General features: G+C 47.8%; 1 protein-coding gene across 1 annotated transcript in view; it reads left to right on the top strand.

Annotated features, from left to right (window-relative positions):
- The window catches only part of LOC135085624 (protein son of sevenless), an 86,244-nt gene that overhangs the window by 34,618 nt on the left and 26,586 nt on the right, over positions 1–25,040 (top strand). Inside the window, exons 14-23 of the mRNA XM_063980400.1 lie at positions 473–587; positions 1,494–1,635; positions 2,979–3,114; positions 4,392–4,572; positions 9,061–9,172; positions 13,616–13,772; positions 15,870–16,064; positions 18,638–18,733; positions 19,735–19,917; positions 24,487–24,649. Coding sequence (XP_063836470.1) covers positions 473–587; positions 1,494–1,635; positions 2,979–3,114; positions 4,392–4,572; positions 9,061–9,172; positions 13,616–13,772; positions 15,870–16,064; positions 18,638–18,733; positions 19,735–19,917; positions 24,487–24,649 — 1,480 coding nt within the window. The remainder of the gene's footprint in view (positions 1–472; positions 588–1,493; positions 1,636–2,978; positions 3,115–4,391; positions 4,573–9,060; positions 9,173–13,615; positions 13,773–15,869; positions 16,065–18,637; positions 18,734–19,734; positions 19,918–24,486; positions 24,650–25,040) is intronic.

Here is a 25,040-nt window from a genome sequence, read left to right as displayed (position 1 = left end):
TTTGATTTTTGGGTATTTCACGTTCTTTTAATTTGTGATTTCTTATTGTAAAATGCTTAAATCTAAAAATTTTCTCAGATAACTATTTGCCCAAGGATCTATGCTATAGGATATAAATGTTTGTTAAATCGTTTTCACAGTATTTTTATAAAAATTTCAGCTTGTAAACTGACGCTAAAGTGGAAATTTACAAAACCTGTGTGGACTTATCTTGATAGAATTCTTAAATACTAAACTAATCGCAATATTTTCTCAATTAACTATTTAGACGACGAAATTGCCTAACTATTTATGCCTATAACATATTTGTAGTATTACTGGTTAATGATTGTAACGAGTTGAAAAAGTACTGTTTTTGCGCCAAACGGCGTAAACGCTCTTAACACCAGGTGCGATTGCGGTCAAATACCTGCCTTGTCTAGCATAAAAAAAATCCTGCCTTACCCCCATACAATAAGGTCTATTCTTACAGGTGAGCGTGAACAGCGGCGGCATTTCGACGGGCGCGGGCGGCTCGCAGCAGTTAAAATTGAAGGAGAAACTGCACATACGGAAACTGGAGCTGCACGACCGGCCCGACACTGAAGGTAGTTGGACTTTTTAACACCGTGATACTGAAACTATTCGTTCGTTCGTTCGTTTCAGCCAAATGACGTCAACTGCTGGACAAAGGCCTCCCCCAAGGTTTTCCACAATGCACGGTCCTGCGCTGCCCGCATCCAGGCTCTTCCCGCGACCTTTACCAGATCGTCGGTCCACCTAGTAGGAGGCCTGCCCACGCTACGTCTTCCAGCCCAGTGAAACTATTATTATTTGAATAACTGAAATTAACTATGAAAGTTTCTTTACGAGATCGAATCAGAAATGAGGAGATCCGTAAACGAACTAAAGTCGCTGCATAGCCCGACGGATCAGCAAGCTGAAGTGGCACATAGTACGCAGAACTGATGGGGGGCAGCAAGGTTCTGGAGTGGAGGCCGCGTATCGGAAAGCGCAGCGTCGGCCCACTAGGTGGACCGACGACCTCATAAAGGTAGCATAAAGGCGCTGGATATTGGCCACTACCAACCGGCCATTATGGAAATCATTGATTCACAGTGAAATGGTGATGATTCCTTTAGTAAATTAGAGCCCTCAGATTTTTGCAATGTAAGACTAAAAATGGACCTGATGATGGAATGTAAAGCCCGGTCCGTGAGCACGTAGAATTTTGTCCAATGACCCCAAGCTACCCATCCTTATCGCTCGCGCGTAATTATATTGCTGTCGCGACTGTGCGACGGCGCCCGCAGTGAGTGTGCGAGCGCGACAGCAACATAATTACCCGCGAGCGATAAGGATGGGTAGCTAGGGGTCATTCGACAAAATTCTACGTGCTCACGGACCAGGTTTTAGAAAGTATAATATTATGTGTTAAATTCCCATCTCAACATTTTTTTTTGTTTGAAATAATTTATTTGATCCTTTGTACTTACCTTTGCAAACACCCACAGACAACCGCCACCTCATCGAGCTATGTCCTCGCGCCGGCGCCGCCGTGCTCCTATCATGCGGTTCATGCGCAGAGAAGCGACATTGGATGTGTGACCTCGTCATGCTGAATACTAAACCCATGCTGGACCGGAGTCTTGACAGGTAACTAGCGATATCCGGCTCGAAGGACCAACAGAGAATCTAATTGCCACAACGGCAAAAGCGAGTAGCGACTACAGACAGGAAAACGTAGCCTAGACAGTCCTCCCACAAGGATTTCCACAATAAACGGTTCGTGGTATCCGGCTCGAAGGACCATGTTGCACACTGTAGAAACTGATGTAGGAAAAGTAAGTTTAGACAAGCCTCCCACTCGATGGACCGATGTTTTAGGGAAGTGCCTAAAGGGAGTCATGCTAAATGACTTAAGTGTTAGTTATACAACACTAGATAATTATAAGAATGATAGGCGCCGTGTTACTATCGTGTGACTTCTGCACAGAGAAGCGACATTGGATGTGTGACCTCGTCATGCTGAATACTAAACCCATGCTGGATCGAAGTCTTGACAGGTACGATATCCGGCTCGAAGGACCGTGTTGCACTTCAATGGCAAATGTGACCGGAAAACGCAAGTGTGAGCAGGCCTCCCACCCGATGGACCGACGATTTGGTTAAGATCGCTAAGAAGCGACACTGGATGTGCGACCTCGTCATGCTGGATCGGAGTCTTGACAGGTAACTAGCGATATCCGGCTCGAAGGACCGTGTTGGTCCTTCAGGCACACTTTAGAAACTAATGCCGCCTCAACGGCAAAAGTGGCCGGATAACGTAGTGTAAGCAGGCCTCCCACTCGGTGGTCTGACGATTTGGTGAAGATCGCTAAGAAGCGACTTCGTCATGCTGAATACTAAACCCATGCTGGATCGGAGTCTTGACAGGTAGGTACTAGTGCAATATCCAACCAACATGTTCCTTCGAGTGCGTCTAGGCAAGTCTATGCTCGCTGGTAGCCTCGACAAGTAACTAGCAGTATCCGGCTCGAAGGACCATGATCCACTAGCTGAAGAACTAGATAAACTGATAGTTTACGCTCGACCAAAGCCTTGAAAGGTACTAGTGTAATATCCGGCTCGAAGGACCAACATGTTACAAACCCGAAAATTATGTCATGTTTACACATTGACGTTTTCTATTTCTATTACCCATATTTCGATTAGTTTTTCGCAATACATATTCGCAAATTAGTAGAGCTAATTATGCGACCACTTAGGTTCCCCGATTTTTGTTGCTGATGGTCAGGCTATAAATTAGTAGAGCTTATAGTGGGCAGGCCTCCGACGACCTGGTGAAGGTCGCGGGAAGAGCCTGGACCGGTTGTTATGAAAGGCCTTGGGGGAGGCCTTTGTCCAGCAGTGGACGTCATTTGGCTGAAACGAAGTATAGTTTATTGTTCACTGTTTGTGTTCTTTAATAAACACATATTTACTACCTTCTCTTCCAGCATCCTCCTAGACCTAGAGAAGCGGCATCCGCTGCAACTACCGCCGGTGTCGTTGTATCGGTTTGCGGTACCGGACTCGCCCGACAATATAATGTTAGAAGAACCGCAGAGGAACAACGCGCCGCCGCTTATTAAGGTGAGAAAGAGAGAAAAAAAATTGACATCTAAAATACACACATAATTGATTTGACATATAAAATTATTTTTTTTGCCTGAGATACAGGAATTATAATTCTTAGTTCAGGCACGTATGTACTTTTACCTATTATAGTTTAATATTAGCCTGTTGTTAAAAACTGTCAATAAGTTATTCAATAAAGAATTTATTTATTTATACATTCTTCAAAGTCCAACGATTTTGAAACTTCTGAAGAGACTAACAACCCAGTATTGATAGTAACGCTCTCTTGTATATGTCATAATAGGCTAGATCAGCGGTTCCCGAAAGGTGGTCCGCGGAACCCTGGGGTTCCGTGGAAAGGCCGCAAGGGTTCCGTAAAAAATATTATCCCACGTTTCGTGACCGACATTGTTCGCTCCCACCGACTTGTTTACGCAGGGCGTGCGGGCGGAGTAGTACGGGGGTTCCGCTAGGAAAAGTATAATCAATTATGGTTCCTTGGCAAAAAAAAAAATTGGGAAACCCTGGGCTAGATGACAAAATTTCAATTATTTTCTTTCAAAATTAAATAATAACAGTGCCACATCGAGTTGAAATGGCGCGTTACGTCACGCTTGAGTAGATAATAGTAGACCTGTAATAAATAAATAGCGAATAAAGCCATGTATTCATTGGGCAACATTTGTTGATAAACACTGTTTATAAACTGTTCATAAACAATGTTTCACTCTGTAAATCTACATATATATAGAAGAAAGTCGTGTTAGTTACACCACTTATAACTCAAGAACGGCTGAACCGATTTAGCTGAAAATTGTCAGTGAGGTATTTTAAAGCCAGGAGAAGGACATAGGATACTTTTTAACCCTTTCGAAATTAAAAAAAAAGTCTGCTTATTTATTGCCATTAAGGCGGAACAAAGTTCGCCGGATCAGCTAGTAGTTTATAAACAGTCCATAAACATAGGTGATGAAACATTGTTTATGATACATGTTTCCGTGCTCCTCGCTATGAGTGGAGAGCAAGACGAAACATCTAGTTTATAGACAGAAGTCAAAAGGTGTGGACGTGTGTTGTGCGAGTTTATAAACATGGAGGTAATTTATTTATTTTCCTCACTTGTAATGTGGTCCACCTCTTCGGCCGACATCCTATCAACAACTGACAAGTGTGGACGGCCAAGTTTCAGGAACCTGTGTTTATCGTAAACTTGATTCACACTAGTCATAAACAGTTTATCAACAAATGTTGCCTAATGAATACATGGCTTAACTCTATCGATTGTTCCTCAGGGAGCAACTCTCCTGAAGCTGGTCGAGCGTCTAACCTACCACATCTACGCGGACCTCAACCTGGTCCGGACGTTCCTCACCACCTACCGCTCGTTCTGCTCGCCGGCCGAGCTGCTCGAGCTGCTCATCGAGCGCTTCCACATACCCGAGCCCAGCGACGTGTACGACGCGCCCCGGCCCGGTGAGTAGCGGAGCGGAGACTGTAGCGGAGCGGAGCGGAGACTGTAGCGGAGCGGAGACACATACCGGAGCCGAGCTACGTGTACGACGCGCCCCGGCCCGGTGAGTAGCGGAGCGGAGACTGTAGCGGAGCGGAGCGGAGACTGTAGCGGAGCGGAGACACATACCGGAGCCGAGCTACGTGTACGACGCGCCCCGGCCCGGTGAGTAGCGGAGCGGAGACTGTAGCGGAGCGGAGACTTGGAGCGGAGCGGAGACACATCCCGAGCCCAGCGACGTGTACGACGCGCCCCGGCCCGGTGAGTAGCGGAGCGGAGACTGTAGCGGAGCGGAGCGGAGACTGTAGCGGAGCGGAGACACATACCGGAGCCGAGCTACGTGTACGACGCGCCCCGGCCCGGTGAGTAGCGGAGCGGAGACTGTAGCGGAGCGGAGACTTGGAGCGGAGCGGAGACACATCCCGAGCCCAGCGACGTGTACGACGCGCCCCGGCCCGGTGAGTAGCGGAGCGGAGACTGTAGCGGAGCGGAGCGGAGACTGTAGCGGAGCGGAGACACATACCGGAGCCGAGCTACGTGTACGACGCGCCCCGGCCCGGTGAGTAGCGGAGCGGAGACTGTAGCGGAGCGGAGCGGAGACTGTAGCGGAGCGGAGACACATACCGGAGCCGAGCTACGTGTACGACGCGCCCCGGCCCGGTGAGTAGCGGAGCGGAGACTGTAGCGGAGCGGAGCGGAGACTGTAGCGGAGCGGAGACACATACCGGAGCCGAGCTACGTGTACGACGCGCCCCGGCCCGGTGAGTAGCGGAGCGGAGACTGTAGCGGAGCGGAGCGGAGACTGTAGCGGAGCGGAGACACATACCGGAGCCGAGCTACGTGTACGACGCGCCCCGGCCCGGTGAGTAGCGGAGCGGAGACTGTAGCGGAGCGGAGACTTGGAGCGGAGCGGAGACATCCCGAGCCCAGCGACGTGTACGACGCGCCCCGGCCCGGTGAGTAGCGGAGCGGAGACTGTAGCGGAGCGGAGCGGAGACTGTAGCGGAGCGGAGACACATACCGGAGCCGAGCTACGTGTACGACGCGCCCCGGCCCGGTGAGTAGCGGAGCGGAGACTGTAGCGGAGCGGAGACTTGGAGCGGAGCGGAGACACATCCCGAGCCCAGCGACGTGTACGACGCGCCCCGGCCCGGTGAGTAGCGGAGCGGAGACTGTAGCGGAGCGGAGCGGAGACTGTAGCGGAGCGGAGACACATACCGGAGCCGAGCTACGTGTACGACGCGCCCCGGCCCGGTGAGTAGCGGAGCGGAGACTGTAGCGGAGCGGAGCGGAGACTGTAGCGGAGCGGAGACACATACCGGAGCCGAGCTACGTGTACGACGCGCCCCGGCCCGGTGAGTAGCGGAGCGGAGACTGTAGCGGAGCGGAGACTTGGAGCGGAGCGGAGACACATCCCGAGCCCAGCGACGTGTACGACGCGCCCCGGCCCGGTGAGTAGCGGAGCGGAGACTGTAGCGGAGCGGAGCGGAGACTGTAGCGGAGCGGAGACACATACCGGAGCCGAGCTACGTGTACGACGCGCCCCGGCCCGGTGAGTAGCGGAGCGGAGACTGTAGCGGAGCGGAGACTTGGAGCGGAGCGGAGACACATCCCGAGCCCAGCGACGTGTACGACGCGCCCCGGCCCGGTGAGTAGCGGAGCGGAGACTGTAGCGGAGCGGAGCGGAGACTGTAGCGGAGCGGAGCGGAGACTGTAGCGGAGCGGAGACACATACCGGAGCCCAGCGACGTGTACGACGCGCCCCGGCCCGGTGAGTAGCGGAGCGGAGCGGAGACTGGAGCGGAGCGGAGCGGAGACTGGAGCGGAGCGGAGCGGAGACTGTAGCGGAGCGGAGCCGGCCGAGCTGCTCGAGCTGCTCATCGAGCGCTTCCACATACCCGAGCCCAGCGAGGTCTACGACGCGCCGCGGCCCGGTGAGTTAGCGGAGAGCGGAGCGGAGAGATGTGACGGTATGATGTTTGCAGCAATAGGAGGGTGGACACTGGACAACAAGGCTACTTGTCTAGCAAAGCGGAGTGGGGTAGCGGAGCGGAGCGGAGAGATGTAGCGGTATGACGCCTGCAGCAATAAGAGGGTAAACGCTAAGCCTGCTTGTTTAGCGGAGCGGAGCGGAATGGAGATAGGTAGCGGAGCGGAGATAGACATCGAAGCAGAGTAGTGAGTTAACGGAGTGTTGTAGCGGAGCGGAGTGAGAAAACATTCAACACTGCAGACAGTGTTTTCCATAGTCTGTCAGTCATAATATTATGTTGCTCCGTTCCACATCTATACGCATAGGTCATATACGCATCATGTGTTAAACCATGTTAAAATGTATGAACTGTATTATGTATGTGACTTTGTTGGTGTACCTAATAAACAAACAAACAAACATCTACGCGGACCTCAACCTGGTCCGGACGTTCCTCACCACCTACCGCTCGTTCTGCTCGCCGGCCGAGCTCCTCGAGCTGCTCATCGAGCGCTTCCACATACCCGAGCCCAGCGACGTGTACGACGCGCCCCGGCCCGGTGAGTAGCGGAGCGGAGCGGAGACGAAGCGGAGCGGAGACATGGAGTGGAGCCGAGCGAGGTGTACGACGCGCCCCGGCCCGGTGAGTAGCGGAGACTGTAGCGGAGCGGATCCATGCAGCAGAGCGGAGTGGAGACGTGCAGCGGAGCGGAGACATGTAGCGGAGCGGAGCGGAGACAGGTAGCGGAGTAGAGAGGAGATAAATAGTGGAGCGTATGATGGCTGCAGAAATGAGGGAGACGATATAGCTACTTGTTTAACGGAGCGGAGCGGAATGGAAAAGGTAGCGGAGCGGAGAGAAGTAACGGAGTGTTTATCCATACGCGGAAATGTTCTGCGGATCTCCTCTTCTTCACCGCTCCGCTTCACGTGGTTCTGAACCTCGTCAGAACGTTCTGCTTGCCCCCGATCTACTCAAGCAATTACTTAGTTGATTTTTGGACACATTAATGAATATTCCAAAATGTACATACTATGATGAATTTTGATTCATATCTGTGTACATTTATTTGGTAACTCTCATTTATGTTATATGGTTTTTAACGCTAAATAACAATTATTTTAACCTAACTAACATAGTTGTAACCATAACAATGTTTGTGCACGCAAGCCCCCCGGATCAAGACGCCGAAAAAGGACATCAGTCCGAACTCCTCCATCCTGGACATTGATCTAGACTTGCAATTAGGTAACGTATAATAAGATAATGGGTGTTGTGTATGACGTACGCCTGTATTTACAAACATTACTATGAGGTCTCACAGGGTGACACACGAACCAATCTCAGAGCTCTATTCAACGCTGTGCCTTCGATTTGCTAATTCAATTAAGCAAGCGTCGTTTGTGAATACGGGCGATAAGTTATGTTGGAGACTTGAAGATATTACTATTCTTCATTTAGCCTGTACGGTTTGTACGCTCTTGAGTGATATGTTGCTGATAGAAGAGATGAATAAAAGTCTGATAGAAACTGATATAACTGTATTGATAGACTGATACTTATGCTTAGCCAATAATTTAAACTCATAGATTCTGATAGAGTGATTTGTCTAAATATTAAAGTATGTACATCTAATCAAAATCCACAATCTGATTAGTTCAACTGGCCGTAAATATCCAGCTTAATAGTTTATAAGTCTAATTTAACGCTTATCTCAGTCAGTACCTGAGGTACGGAAGCGGTGACATTGACATATTACTTATGACATGATAGGGCATACAATTCTGAAGTCTCGCTGACGTTTGACCGTCACAAAATCACCCTTCCGTGCCGCTCCTATGCCTCAGGCACTGAGTGAGTTTAGCGGTATTGCAACGAATTTTAAATTAAATAAATAATAATAAATAATAAATAAACTTTATTGCTAAAATTGTTACATAATTTGAGTTTAACAGCGGCTCCTGCACTAGGCTCGCGGCCTGTGTCGCAGCAGCCAGTGAGTGATTAATTTAAGAAATTATGTTGCAACTTGCAACATATAACATTCGAAGTAATTCATTGCACAAAAAACTTCCATAAATAGACTCGGTTTCTGAATTGGGATTTTGGCTTGACCATGGGCATTTTCTAATCAAGTTTTAATTTATCATATTAAATTCATCCTTGAGTAAAGTAAGTCCGGTCGCCGAGCAGATAGAATTTCGTCCAATGACCCCAAGCTACCCATCCTTATCACTCGCGCGTAATCATATTGCTATCGCGCTCGCACACTCACTGCGGGCGCCCGTCGCACAGTCGCGACAGCAATATGACTACGCGCGAGTGATAAGGATGGGTAGCTTGGGGTCATTGGACGAAATTCTATCTGCCCGGCGACGGGACTTTATCATTATTACTGTCATTCCTTCATTAGTAGTGTCTAGTCCGCTATAAAATACAAATAAACTTAAATTCTAACTGATTCTTGTCTATTCCCAGCGGAGAGCATAGAGTCGGCGGCGAGCAGCGATGCGGAGAAACTCAGCAAAAACACCGCGAGAGAAGACTGGAAGAGGTACCGGAAGGAGTTCCAGCAACCGGTCAAGTTTAGGTGAGTCATAGAACCTATATTAGTAGAATAGTTGTTTCTCTTTCTGTTCTTGTTTTTAAAAAATATTGGCAGGTAGCTAGCTAATCTACACTAATATTATAAAGAGGAAAACATTGTTTGTTTGGTTGTAATGAATGGACTCAAAAACTACTGGACCGTTTTTAAAAATTCTTTCTTCATTCGAAAGATACATTATCCACGAGTAACATAGGCTACTTTTTATTTTGAAAAAAAAAAGGGTTCCGTAAAATATTTGGGTTTTTCGGAGTCCACGCGGGCGAAGCCGCGGGCGGAAAGCTAGTAGCTCATAAGATAGGTCCCCTTAATTAATTGATGTTTATTGTCCGTGGTGCATATCTTTTCATAAAGGTTACTAAACCTTTGTTTGTCACCTGTCATCCGCTTTGCAACGAAGGGAAGTCGAACCTTAATTTCGAACTCCTCCTATGTTCTTCTGATGAATTTCGTTGCGGGTCCAATGAAAGTTTAACTTTCACCCGGGAAAAACTTGACCTTCATTGGTTGGGTTTTTATGGCAGTCAAGCTGTAGAACCTGGCTACACAGGTGCAGCGGTGGGAATAGTCCCATTTGTAGAAAAGTGCGCATTTTGCGAAGTGCACATTCTACGTCAAACCCCTGCTTAGTCGGCGATTTTCTCCCCTACCCTAACATTGATATTTTCCCCCTTTTAGGGCCGAGTTCACCGACTTTTAAAACGGCTGTTTAACACTTAAACTACTGATCAAGTCATTTTTAATGTTCACCACACGTTAACCAGTGTTTATAGCCCTTAAGGCCGGGTAGCAGAGAAAATGGCGAAAATGAGGTTTTCATTTTTCATTTTTGAGGTACTAAACAGTAAAATTAAAGGCTAAGATTTTTATTGGGCATAGTTGAGGATATTTTCTAGGGCTATTAACGGATGGAAACACGATTTGATGAAGTTGACTCGATAGAATAAATTCCCAAAGTTACCTCTATTCGTTTTCTATTTATGGTTTTATTTTTAAAATAAGCGATTTGAGATTCTAAATCTTTTACTAAACTAAAGTTCAGAAATAACTTGAGGGCTTTTAACGGATGAAATTTTTATATTGGGTCTTATTTAGTTACAATGTTAAAAAATGTGGAAAAAATCGTCCATGACGGCTTGGACAATCTCAATCAGTCGCGCGGTGGCGCTTACGGAGGACGGACGCGTGTCAGTTTTTTGGCCGTGACAGTTCGCGATTTGTCAATATTTTTGACAATGATGACTTTGATGAGTCACAGTATAATAATATCAGTGTTACTGGAGAAAGCTTAAATTTTTGATAATTAAGAATTATCAATTTTGTCTACCTATTGAAATTTAAATCGTTCGCATCCTTTTAAACGAAGACTCTACTCATGATACATAGTACATTCCTCAAATATGAGACAAAACCAATGAGTTAAAATTACATTTTAATAGTACCTACATACAATCGTCTTACACTCTTTAGAAGAGCACACTGACACAAATAAATAATAAAAAATACTGTCTAAGGTCTGTAGCTAAAGGTCTAAGCTGTAAGATGGAAGAATTTTCTACCCAAAAAGATGGCAGATGCAGCAGATATCAACGGATTTAAAACTGGAGTTCATGTGTAGTTTTGAGTCTCTAGAGCAGTAGTTCTTAAACTTTAAGTCATGAGGGACCATTTTACCAAAGTTCTGTCTTGTCAGGGACCACCTCATAATCGGTCAAAACCAGTTTGACTGCAAAAATCAGTTAAAAGTGGTTTTGACCAAGGTGTGCAAGTGCACATCGTGGACCACTTGGAATGCCTCCAGGGACCACCAGTGGTCCGCGGACCACCGGTTAAGAACCACTGCTCTAGAGCGTCCCTTCCTCCACCATGCGTAAGAATGTTTCAAAAATACTGTCTAAGGTCTGTAGCTAAAGGTCTAAGCTGCAAGATAAAAGAATCTTCTAGCCAATAACTTTAAAACTATAATTTGAACGAATTTTGCTATTAGTGGACAAATTTCTGCTCACGATGGACTAATTATCTGCTATACTCTCGACTCTCTAAAGCACAACATTTATAAAAAATTTGCTGCGGTAATGCACTCCAGGTATCAGTGTGTGATGCTCATTGCTCATAGTGATTTTCGATACAGAGCCCCGTATATACGTTATACATAAATTATGGAAAGAAAACATCCAGACCAATACAAACAAATATGTATGCAATTTTAGTATGATATTTTTATTTATTAATAAACAAAAAGACTGAACAAAATTAATGCGTGTACTGATTAATGTAATTAACCACATGCAAAGCTTTGTGAATTGCAACAACTATAATTTATTATCCAAGCTCTAAATAATCGCTGCTACGAGTAGCTGATCATAAAATGTTTTTCCAATCGCTCAAGCTCCCGAGGATCTACCGATAGGTCGGGTGACGTAATCTTGAAATTCTTTTAGCCGGCGCGGAACTTCCGGAAGGTCGGGTGACGCCACGCCTCTTTGAACCGTGTTTACTTTGGCAGTTATATCAAATAATAATAAGTACTACGTACAGAAGTTTTACTTCGCGAAGGTATTTAAAAAAATGTATGCTCAAATGTCATTAACAATATGGTGTAATTTAGCCTGTCTCAAGAGTCAAGCACCATTTTGTTGACAAACGTCAGTGATCGGCACTGCGCCGAAGCTATAGGGCTGACTTCGGTAAAATGATGTGACGTGAGGTGCCAAACTGCGGAAAATGGCGGAGGAAATACATGATTTAGCATGAATTATCATGAATAATATTAACTACTTATTTACCTCTCAGTGTCTTGAGGCAACTTAAACAAGTACATTCTGTGTTTTTATTATTATTTAGGCAGTTAAATACTGCACAGTATTTAGTACACCATTTTCTTTATTTTCTTCCATCATACACAAGAATACGCGTGCGTGAGTCAATGTTCGCTCGTATGTGAGGCCTTGTCGAATAGTATCCTGTAGGTGGGCCATCGTGCGTGTTTTGTTTTCGATGTAAACTCGCGGAGATGAACAGGCCTGGTTAAATTCTATATTTTTTCGATTCTAAAATATATTCCCAAAAATTTTGAAAGTTGTTTTAAATTGTATCACTTGGATATGATTTGTATTAGAAAGTGCTGTGAGTGTGACGCTTGAACGGAAGGAAGTCAACCTAACCTAACCAACTGCGTATTTCTAAACTGCGTATTTCTATACTGTGTAGCCGCGAGAGCTCTTTGGCGCGCTGTCTTCGGCGAAGTATTGCGCGCGCAGATTTTGACAGCGCGAAATACCTACTTTAGCAGAAATACCAAGCCTTAAACAGCCGATCATTATAACCGAGGTCCAAAGCATCGTTTAACCGTCGTTTAGTACCATTTGTTGGACACATGGCATTTTTTCTATGAGTTTGGCTGCAACAGATGCATCATTGTTTCGAATTTCGCTGGTTTTGAGAATAGATAAACAAACATGCAGTCAGTGTTCAATGCATTAATTGATAACTATCAAGATCACTACAAGCCTTCTTGAAAATCTTAAAGATATAAGAGTCCAGACCAAGGCGACCTAGAGGCTAGATGACAAAATTTCAATTATTTGTCCGCCAGACAGATAATTAGAAAATATTAGACTCAAAAATATTATATCTTTTTTTTCACAGTGCTACATCGAGTTGAAATGGCGCGTTACGTCACGCCTATGTAGATTTATTACTCAACAATGACGTCATGTGACATTTCATCTCAATATAATACTGTAATTATTCAATTATGAAAAAATACGCGTCCAATTTTTTTTTATTATCTGTCTGACGGACTAAATAGAATTTCGATTTCATTACCCAGTTATCATCCCAATTCACAACAAACAAACATAACATCAACACCCTCTATGATCAACACGGAGAATAAAATTAGCACGAGTGACATTTGACAGTAACAGCGCCGTGACGTTATTACGCATCCAAATTGAACACTACAGGCTAGCTTAATGATCCCAATGCTTTCTCGAACTTCTCAAGTTGAAAGTGTTTTATATTATGCTACTAAATGTAAATGTCACCAAAACTCGTGTTGTCTAAATATAACGACGTGACTTCGCTATTGAGTAAACTTATAGCATTCATTCATTCACTCCTGAACGGATGGTGATTCCCCGATTTACTAATCACGGTTAAAATATTCGTGGTGAACAGCGAATAGTTAACCGGCTGCGTAACCGACGTTTAAAAATTAATCGGCCGATTACTCAAACATTGGTTAAATGACAGTTGGTGAACTCGGCCCTTAGGATAATAAACATTAATATTCGCCCACTTTTAAGATAATAAAAAAATGACAAGTTAATTCTTCAGTTAAATGTTATCCGACGATGGTAAAATCAGCCCTTAGGGTAATAGAAGTCCTCCCTACCCTAACATTGATATTCTCCCACTATTCAGGGTAATCAACGTGCTCCGGCACTGGGTGGACCAGCACTTCTACGACTTCGAGCGCGAGCCGGCGCTGTTGGATCGCTTGCGAGGCTTCCTGGAGTGCGTCGACGGCAAGCCTATGAGGAAGTGGGTGCAGAGCGTACTGAAGACGCTGCAGAGGAAGGTAAGAAGGGAACCTAGGACCTTAGGGGACTCCCGGGGCGACTGGAGGGGAAGTTAGGACCTCAGGGGGCTCCTAAGGCGACTACAGAAGATGTTAGGACCTTAGGGAGCTCCCCGGGCAACTGCAGGGGAAGGGAGGGGCTCCCGGGGCTACTGGAGGGGAAGGGAGAACCTTAGGGGGCTCCCGGGGCGACTGCAGGGGATGTTAGGACCTCAGGGGGCCCCCAGGGCGACTGCAAGGGATGTTAGGACCTTAGGGGGCTCCCAGGGCGACTGGAAGGGAGGACTTTAGGGGACTCCCAGGGCGACTACAGAAGATTTTAGGACCTTAGGGGGCTCCCGGGGCGACTGCAGGCTTCCTGGAGTGCGTCGACGGCAAGCCCATGAGGAAGTGGGTGCAGAGCGTGCTGAAGACGCTGCAGAGGAAGGTAAGAAGGGAAGGGAGGAGATGACAGGACCTTAGGGGGCTCCCGGGGTGACTGGAGAGGAAGTTAGGACCTCAGGGAGCTCCCAGGGTGACTGGAGGGGAAGGGAGGACCTTAGGGGGCTCCCAGGTCGACTACAGGAGATGTTAGGACCTTAGGGGGCTCCCGGGGCTACTGCAGGAGAAGGGAGGACCTTAGGGGGCTCCCGGAGCTACTGCAGGGGAAGGGAGGACCTTAGGGGGCTCCCGGAGCTACTGCAGGGGAAGTTAGGACCTTAGGGGGCTCCCAGGGCGACTGTAGGGGAAGGGATGACCTTAGGGGGCTCCCAGGGCGACTGTAGGGGAAGGGAGGACTTTAGGGCGCTCCCAGGGCGACTGCAGGCTTCCTAGAGTGCGTCGACGGCAAGCCCATGAGGAAGTGGGTGCAGAGCGTGCTGAAGACGCTGCAGAGGAAGGTAGGGGCGACTGGAGGGGAAGGTAGGACCTCGGGGGGCTCCCGGGGTGACTGGAGGGGAAGGAAGGACCTTAGGGTGCTCACAGGGCGACTGGAGGGGAAGGGAGGATAATAGGGGGCTCCCAGGGCGACTGGAGGGGAAGGGAGGATAATAGGGGGCTCCCAGGGCGACTGGAGGGGAAGGGAGGATAATAGGGGGCTCCCAGGGCGACTGGAGGGGAAGGGAGGACCTTAGGGGACTCCCAGGGCGACTGGAGGGGAAGGGAGGACCTTAGGGGACTCCCAGGGCGACTGTAGGGGAAGGGAAAGGGCTCCCGGGGCGACTGCAGGCTTCCTGGAGTGTGTCGACGGCAAGCCCATGAGGAAGTGGGTGCAGAGCGTGCTGAAGACGCTGCAGAGGAAGGTAAGAAGGGAAGGGAGGGAATGTTGGGACCTTAGGGGGCTCCCAGGGTTACTGCAGAGGAAGTTAGGGACCTCAGGGGGCTTCCGGGGCTACTGCAGGGGAAGGGAGGACCTCAGGGGGCTCCCGGGGTGACTGGAGGGGAAGAAAGGGGCTCGGGGGGCTCCCGGGGTGACTGGAGGGGAAGGGAGGAGCTTAGGGGGCTCCCGGGGCGACTGGAGGGGAAGGGAGGACCTTAGGGGGCTCCCGGGGCGACTGGAGGGGAAGGGAGGACCTTAGGGGGCTCCCAGGGCAATTGTAGGGGAAGGGAGGACCTAAGGGGGCTTCCGGGCGACTGGAGGGGAAGGGAGGACCTAAGGGGGCTTCCGGGACTACTGCAAGGGAAGGGAGGGGCTCCCGGGGCGACTGCAGGCTTCCTGAAGTGCGTTGACGGCAAGCCCATGAGGAAGTGGGTGCAGAGCGTGCTGAAGATGCTGCAAAGGAAGGTAGGGGCTGAGGTGTATTCCCAGAGAAGATAGTATATTTGTGTTCATTGGAACACAGAACTGATGCTCAATGGTGCAGCAAGGTTTTGAATGGATGCCACGTACCGCCAAGTATAGCGTGGGAAACCCACCCATAAGAGAGAGAGAGAGAACTTGGATGCAAGTCGCTGCTAAACGAAAATAATTGGAAGAATAATAATAAATGATGATGATAGGCATGCCAGCGTAGAGTGTAAGCGAAAGAAAAAGACGTAATAACTTTTCGTTTTCAGGGAATTACCTTCCTTGGAACCTTAGTGTTTATCAACATTAACCTGTAACTGTTTCTCCCACAGAGCGGCCAGAACATGGAATGGGAGACAGGCTCCATCGTCTCAGTCTCCAGCGTATCGTGGGTGTTTGACCGCGCGCCGCCGCGGACCCTGCGCCACCCCGCCGAGCCGACCAAACACAACTGGCACCCGCTCACGCTACATCCGTTGGAGTTGGCGAGACAATTGACGCTGCTCGAGTTCACGCTGTACAGACAGGTAATCCGGCTCGAAGGACCAACGATACAGGTGCCCGCACGCTGCGACACCCCGCCGAGCCGACCAAACACAACTGGCACCCGCTCACGCTACATCCGTTGGAGTTGGCGAGACAATTGACGCTGCTCGAGTTCACGCTGTACAGACAGGTAATCCGGCTCGAAGGACCAACGATACAGGTGCCCGCACGCTGCGACACCCCGCCGAGCCGACCAAACACAACTGGCACCCGCTCACGCTACACCCGCTTGAATTGGCGAGACAATTGACGCTGCTCGAGTTCACTCTATACCGACAGGTAAGCTACTGACAACGCCATTCTTGTGGCGGAATTTTGGGCTAACGCTGTGTAGGAAGAAGACAGGTATCCGGCTCGAAGGACCAAGAAATAATACAGACACCCCGCCGAGCCGACCAAACACAACTGGCACCCGCTCACGCTACATCCGTTGGAATTGGCGAGACAACTGACGCTACTCGAGTTCACGCTGTACAGACAGGTGCGTATCTGGCTCAGAGGAACAATTATAGGTCTGTCTATAACAGCGACATGAAGCATTCGTTAAGCAGGGTTTCCCAACCCTCCCGCTCACTAATAAGGGACCTTACGCTCGGTAGGGAGTTCATTTCTGTCCCGACCTGATCCGGCTCGGAGGACCAAAAATGTATGTAGCTGTTAACCACCACAAATCTTTTTCACGGCGACTTTTTGTAGCGATGCAGTCGCGCTGCTGTCGCTCGTTTACACAACGCGCTACAAAAAGTCGCTGAGGGCGAGGACCCTTAAAGGCTGGCAACGCACCTGTGACTCCCGCGGGTTTCTGTGTTTGACCGCGCGCCGCCGCGGACCCTGCGGCATCCCGCCGAGCCGACCAAACACAACTGGCACCCGCTCACGCTACACCCTCTTGAGTTGGCGAGACAATTGACGCTGCTCGAGTTCACGCTGTATAGACAGGTATCCTTCCATGAAAGCGACGCTCTGTAGGTTTGTTGGCGACACGACAAGAAGAAGACAGGTATCCGGCTCGACTCAAGTTTACGCTCTATAGACAGGTATCCGGCCCGAAGGACCAAAAAATAGAGCAGGTGCCCGCCGAGCCGACGCGACACAACTGGCACCCGCTTACGCTGCATCCGCTCGAGTTGGCGAGACAATTGACGCTGCTCGAGTTCACGCTGTATAGACAGGTAGGCTACTGACAACGCCATTCTTGTGGCGGAGTTTTGGGCCGACGCTGTGTAGGAAGAAGGACCAAAAACTTAATAAAGTTCATATAGTATCCATCACCGCTCACACTGCACCCGCTCGAGTTGGGGAGACAACTCACGCTGCTCGAGTTTACGCTCTATAGACAGGTAATCCGGCTCGAAGGACCATGTGGATTTCCCTTAGCATCCATCATTAGAACAACAAATCTGACAGCAGAAGATCAATTACTAGAAGACGGGAATGGGTCTGCGACTTTGCGCTCGGTAGGTGTTAGTTTCTGTCCCGACCTGATCCGGCTCGGAGGACTAACAAATAATATGGTGGTTATGGACCACAAATCAAGAATTCGCTAAAGGATGCTGACGCCCGTATTCACAAACAATGCTTGCTTAAGTGAAGCAGCAAACGGAACGCACAGCGTAGAATAGAGCTCAGTGATTGGTTCATGTGTCATCCTGTGCCTACTATCGGCCGACTAATCGGCATCCCGCCGAGCTGACCAAACACAACTGGCACCCGCTTACGCTACACCCGCTTGAGTTAGCGAGACAATTGACGCTGCTCGAGTTCACTCTGTATAGACAGGTAATCCGGCTCGAAGGACCAAATTCAAATAGTTTATCCCATGAAGGCTACTGACAACGCTATTCTTGTGGCGGAGTTTTGGGCCGACGCCGTGTCGGAAGGAAGAAGACAGGTATCCGGCTCGGAGGACCAGAAAGTAATACAGAGAGCCGACCCGGCACAACTGGCACCCGCTCACACTGCACCCGCTTCAGTTGGCGAGACAATTGACGCTGCTCGAGTTTACGCTGTACAGACAGGTAATCCGGCTCGAAGGACCAACAATAATACAGGCACAACTGGCACCCGCTCACGCTGCACCCGCTCGAGTTGGCCAAAAACGTCATTCATTCATTTATTTTATTTTATTTATTACGGTATACCAACAACATTACATACAAAGTAATTACATGAAAATCTTACATATAGAAGTTTAGTGTGTATGCATGCCAATAACAAAATTCATCATCATATTTCAGCCATAGGACGTCCACTGCTGAACATAGGCCGCCCCCAACGCTTTTCATGTTGATCGATTGGTAGCGGCCTGCGTCCAGCGCTTCCCTGCTACCTTAACGATGTCGTCGGTCCACCACAGCTTGACTGCTATTAAAAACCTAACCCTCTTTCTTTCTTTCACTAGAACAGAACAAATCTGACAGCAAATCTCATATCCCGAGCACGGAAGCGGTACTTTAAAATCACTGCTTCCCGCCCGTACAGTGTCAACTGCCTACCCTATTGTTAGCTTTGATATTTTAAATAGATGTTTAAATTGTGTTTTATTATAAACCAGGTGCGACCATCAGAGCTGGTGGGCGCGGTGTGGACGAAGAAAGACAAGGAGAAGTCCAGTCCAAACCTGTTGAAAATCATCAAACATACCACCAATGTGAGTATATAGAACCTAAATTGAACTGTCCCACCAAACTTATTGACAGGGGGACGCCACCATCGTTCAACTATATAGTTTCCAACATGGCAAAAAACGGAACCAGCGACCCGGTATTGACGGTGGCGCCCCCTGTCAATGTCACGGGTGGGACAGTTCAGTGTATTATGTCTATATTCATGTGTCAAAGAGTACACAATGGGTACACCAGGGTACTTTTTTGGGCCGACTACTAAATCTATTGCCAATCTAACGCCAGTATAATCTATGATTATTATCTATGACGGTGGCGCCCCGCTGTCAATGTCACGGATATAATAAAATGTATGAAAATTTTAGTTCTTGAAAGATTCCGCTAGGGGCGCTGTACAATCCGTAAGACAAATGTCACTTTTTTACTCAGTCACTAGAGAAGACGTTTGATGTAAACTCACACTAACGCTAAGTTGCACCACCTATCTTTGACCGTAACTACAAAGATAACCAGTGATTTTTGTATGGACTTTGGCAGATTTTTGACGTTTGTCAAAGTTAAAGTAAGATGGTGCAACCCAGCCTAAGCCTGCTGACAACAAACTCTGGTCATAGTATCACAGATTTTGTTAATCTAACGTTAGATCGGCTATGTGAGAGAGAAATATCTGTCAAAGAGTACACATACTACATATAGGTACTAGTGTACTTTTTTGGGCCCACTACTAAATCTTTTGCCAATCTAACGCCAGTATCATCATCAACATGTCAGCCACAGGACGTCCACTGCTGAACATAGGCCTCCCCCAATGCTTTCCATGCTGCCCGGTTGGTAGCAGTCTGCGTCCACCCACCGCTTTCCTGCTACCTTTACGATGTCGTCGGTCCACCTTGTGGGTGGGTAGACGTCCCACGCTGCGTTTTCCGGTACGCGACCTCCACTCCAGAACCTTATTTCACCAGTATAATAATAATAAATCTATGATAAGAATCCTCTATGATAATAATGTAAGTGTATTTATTCCCAGTTCACGAGATGGATGGAAAAATGGATAGTGGAGAGCGAAAACTTAGAGGAACGGGTGGGCGTGGTCTGCCGGTTCTTAGAAGTGTGCGTCGCTTTACGAGACCTCAACAACTTCAACGGAGTGCTAGCAGTGGTAGCGGCTTGTGGGAGCGCCTCTGTACATAGACTCAAGGCTACTTTCCAGGTAAGAACAAAGTCAAAGTCAAAAGCTTTTATCCAGTTAGGGCGCTTGTACACGTCCCAAATGAAGCGTGAAGGTGCGAGTATGCATTGCTCTGCGGGACCTCAAAATCCACCTTTCTCAGCTGAAAGCAACGCTTTCTCTGTCCTCCCTCTCTTTCTCTCTCCTCCTTCTCTTTCTCTCTCCTCCCTCTCTTTCTCTCTCCCCCCCTCTCTTCTCTCCCCCTCTCTCACCTCCTCTCCCCCCTCTCTCTTCTCTCCCCCTCTCTCACCTCCTCTCCCCCCTTTCTCCCCTCTCTCTTTCCCTTCTATCTCTCCACTCTCTTTCGCTCTTGTCCCTCTCCCTCTGTCTCCCTCTCTCTCATCTCTCTATCTATCTACTTTCTTTCTCATCGAGTCGGCGTAGCTAGTCTGCCGGTTCCTAGAAGTGTGCGTCGCTCTACGGGACCTCAACAACTTCAACGGAGTGCTAGCAGTGGTAGCGGCTTGTGGGAGCGCCTCTGTACATAGACTGAAAGCCACTTTCCAGGTGAGGATAGAATAGAACAGCGTAGCATAGATGAGAGAGTAATTTAGAAGAGTGAGTGTGGTGTAACCCAGAGGAACGAGTAGGAAAGTGACACTGACGCAATCATACTGAAGTGAGACACTGTAACAAGACAAACATTATAATAGGAGCAGCCATGAGTCCCTCTAGTTCTACATTCTTCAGCTTCCATCCGCCTCGTGTTTAGGATCAATGATCCAGGACTGGACTTGCTGAAGGGTCCAGGTGAGAATAGCATAGAAATAGGACAGTTACTTATAGGGACGAATGGGCTAGGTGTAGCCTAGAGGATCGAGCATGTTTGGTTTTGTGAGACCTCAAAAAGCCACCGTTCACATCTGAAACCAACTCTCTCTCTTTTCCTCTCTTTCCCTCTATCTCTCTCCCCTCTCTCCCCTCTCTCTTTCAATCTGTCCCACTCTCTTCTCTCTCTTTCTCCCTATATCCCTCTCTTTACACCTCTCTTTTCCTTTATCTCTTTATCTTCCTCTCTCTTTCCCTCTTGCCCTCTCCCTCTCCCTCTCCCTCCCTCTCTCAAGAACGCGTGGTCGTGGTCTGCCGGTTCTTAGAAGTGTGCGTCGCTCTACGGGACCTCAACAACTTCAACGGAGTGCTAGCAGTGGTAGCCGCTTGTGGGAGCGCCTCTGTACATAGACTCAAGGCCACTTTCCAGGTAAGTCTCCATACTTAAACGTACTAAAACCATAGAGATATAGAGAGCATGCTAACTAATGCGCTGAGTTCGAAACTCACACACACGAAGTAATCATTGCTGATACTAGTAATGTTTTCTGTTTTTGGGCATATTGCTCCGACACTGGCCACGCCCCCTTGTCACATCTCCCTTTAGTTTCTGTGATGGAAATAGGTGAGTAACATAAACGAGCGAGTGGGCTAGGTGTAGCCTAGAGGACCTGAAACAACTCTCCCCCCCTCTCCCCTCTCTTCTATCCCCCTCTCTCACCTCCTCTCTCCCCCCTCTCCCCTCCCCCTCTCACCTCTCTCCCCCCTTTCTCCCCTCTCTTTCCCCTCTATCTCTCCACTCTCTTTCGCTCTTGTCCCTCTCCCTCTGTCTCCCTCTCTCTCATCTCTCTATCTATCTACTTTCTTTCTCATCGAGTCGGCGTAGTTAGTCTGCCGGTTCCTAGAAGTGTGCGTCGCTCTACGAGACCTCAACAACAACAACTTCAACGGAGTGCTAGCAGTGGTAGCCGCTTGTGGGAGCGCCTCTGTACATAGACTCAAGGCTACCTTCCAGGTAAGACGCTCCATACTTATGTGCTTAAGATAGAAATAGGTGAGTTGAACGAGCGAGTGGGTGAGTGATGTGTAGCCAAGAGAACCTGAAACAACTTTCTCCGATCTCTCTCTCCTCTCTTTCCCTCACCTTTTTCTCTTTCTATATCTCGCTATCTCCCTCTCTCTTTTCTATCTCCCCTCTCCTTTCTCGTATTCTCTCTCTCCCCTCACGTCTCTCTCTCTCTCTCTCTCTCTCTCTCTGTCCCCTCTTCTCTTTCTCGAGTACATCGAGTCAGCGTAGCTAGTCTGCCGGTTCCTACAATTGTGCGTCGCTCTACGACAGGGATGGCGAACCTTTAAGTATCAACGTGCCACTATTCTAAAAAAAATGTTTGAAGTAATCATAGACACGTGCCATTAAATTAACACCTAATGCTATCAAGTGGCACCACTGGTGAGTGACACGACCTTACTCTACAGTGGCACTAACTGATGACGGCAAATACGAAACACATTATTTACTATTATATTGAATTACTGAATTTGTGATTGGTGGCGTGCCCAAAATATCATGTCGCGTGCCATCATTGGCACGCGTGCCATTGGTTCGCCAACCCTGCTCTACGAGATTTCAATAACTTCAACGGAGTGTTAGCCGTGGTAGCCGCTTGCGGGAGCGCTTCTGTACATAGATTCCAGGTGAGAATATTATAGAACAGCATAGCATAGATGGAAGAGAAGATTAGGCGTCGTATAACCTAGGCCCTAGACTGAAGGCCACTTTCCAGGTTAAAATATTACTGGTGTCATCAGCTCACTCAGGAGCTGAGACACTTTGTGATAACATACACGCACTTTAATGGGATCATGAGGCCCTCTAGTTCGATATTCTCCAGCTTCCGTCCGCCACGTGTTTAAGACCAAAGATCATAGATTGGATTTGCTGAAGGCTCCAGTTGAGAAGAGCATAGAAATAGGAGAGTAACTCTTAAAAGCGGGCTTGGTGTAGCCTATAGGAGAGAGTAGGCGTGGTCTGCAGGTACTGAACTTTTTCTCTCTTTCTCTCTCTCACCAAATCTCTCAACAACGTAGTACAAAATAGAAGAGTTGCCTAGTAGCAATATTGAAACTTGCGCTGTATAAAGTTGTAACTTGCGCTGTATTAAGTTGTAACATGTAAGCCGAACCATTGTCCGACGTGGCTAAAGGACAATGGGCAAAATGGTACCCGGCTCCAATAGATATGTGTCTAGTATCGTTTGAAAGGTCTTACCAAGATGAACAACTTTTACTATGACCACCAGCCTCAGATCTGGTTGTGTACGAAGATATACATACTTTTTTGCAGAATGGTACCCGGCTCTAATAGTTATGTTTGTAGTGTCATTTGAAAGGTCTTACCAAGACGAACAACATTTACTATGGCCACCAGCCTCAGATCTGGTTGCGTTCGAAGATAAAGATACTTTTTGTGTAACCTAAGTATGAAGAGGGACGCGCTCGGGGCAGGGCACCGACGAGATGGTCGGACGCGGTGAGGAAGACGGTGGGCGGGAGTTTGCATCGTGCGATCCACACAGCTTATGACCGCAGTCTGTGGAGGAACACTATCTGTGGTCGCGATCCTCATCAGTGAGGGACCGAGGAAGAAGAAGAATGGTACTTAGGTTTTGCGAGGCAGGAAGGGTTTACTGCTCCAGCATCCTTCCTTAACTCTATAATAAATTGATGGGGATAATTGTGAAATAAATATTTTTATTTAAAGAAGTACTACCCCCTTATTAATAAAAAGTTACACCTAGGAAGAACCTTGGATTAAAATGACATTTCCATACCAAATGACAATTTAAGCCAGAGTTCAACTAGGGTGTAACTTTTATTAATAAAGGGGTTAAAGTTTTATTACTTCTTAAGGGTTTTATTATGAGTTGCTAAAGCGAATAAACCCACAAGACCCAATAAGTCCACCCACAAGATGGACCGACGACCTCATAAAGGTAGCGGAAAGGCGCTGGATGCAGGCCGCCACCAACCGGCCATTGTGGAAATCATTGGGGGAGGCCTATGTTCAACTGGACGTCCTATGGCTAAAATGATCATGATGATGATGATGAAAGCGAATAAAGGGCTAATAGCTTGGGTAGTTCATCGTAGGTATAATCCTTTCCTTTTCAATGCTTCTTTTAGTTATATTAATAGATTGTAGTCACAATACATACTCGTATACATGGATGATTGTGTTATACTTTCATTATAATACTTAGTGGAATTACTGCTTTCAAAACGTGAATTAGAACTGGCCCCATAGCAGACATTTTCCTACATCTAAAGGCCTTTTAAAATATATATTGGTTATGGCTATTGGAGCGGGTACCACTTTCCATACATTTGTGCCCATCATCCTTTATAACTCTAAAGCCTGGTCCGTGAGCACGTAGAATTTTGTCCAATGACCCCAAGCTACCCATCCTTGTCGCTCGCGCGTAATTATGTTGCTGTCGCGCTCGCACACTCACTGCGGGCGCCCGTCGCACAGTCGCGACAGCAATACATATAATTACGCGCGAGCGATAAGGATGGGTAGCTTGGGGTCATTGGACAAAATTCTACGTGCTCACCGACCAGGCTTTAGCTTTGTTAATTTTAAGGTTAGGTAATTAGGTTACGATAGGACTGGCATGTCTATACATAGACAAAAGTCCTTAAATTTTAATAGAATAAAAAAAAGTTGTAATTTGCGCTGTATAAAGTTGTAATAAGTATTAAAATTGACTATCTCATTTCCAGCTGGTCCCGCCCCGTCTCATCCGCGAGCTCGAAGGCTTCCGGGAACTGAACTCGGACCACTTCCGACGTTACCAGGAGAGACTACGCAGCATCAACCCACCTTGTGTACCTTTTCTTGGAATGTACCTGACAAATATCCTGCACATAGAAGAAGGGAACCTGGGTAAGTTAACTGGGACTACCTCTCTCTTTCCATCCCTCTCTCTCTTTCCCTCCCCCTCTCTCCCTCCCCTTCTCTCTCTTTCCCTCCCCTTCTCTCTTTCCGTCCCTCTCTTTCTTTCCCTACCCTTATCTCTTTCCCACCCCCTCTCTCCCTCTCCTTCCCCCTCTCTCTTTCTCCCCCTCTGATCTAAACTCGGACCACTTTCGACATTGCCAGGAGAGGCTACCCAGCATCAACCCGTCGTGCGTGCCTTTCCTCGGAATGTTCCTATCTTTCCCTCTTCTTCTATTCAGTATATTTGTTTTTTCTTTTATTGGTTTTAACCGGGTGTTTTTTTATGCAAGCCAAGGCAGGTATTTGACCCCAATCGCGCCTGGTGTTAAGTGGGATG

The sequence above is a fragment of the Ostrinia nubilalis genome, chromosome 29 (assembly GCF_963855985.1).
Source record: "Ostrinia nubilalis chromosome 29, ilOstNubi1.1, whole genome shotgun sequence".
NCBI classification, from domain to species: Eukaryota; Metazoa; Arthropoda; class Insecta; order Lepidoptera; family Crambidae; genus Ostrinia; species Ostrinia nubilalis.
The sequence above is the reverse complement of the archived record's forward strand: the minus strand, read 5'-3'. Positions and strand labels throughout refer to the sequence as shown.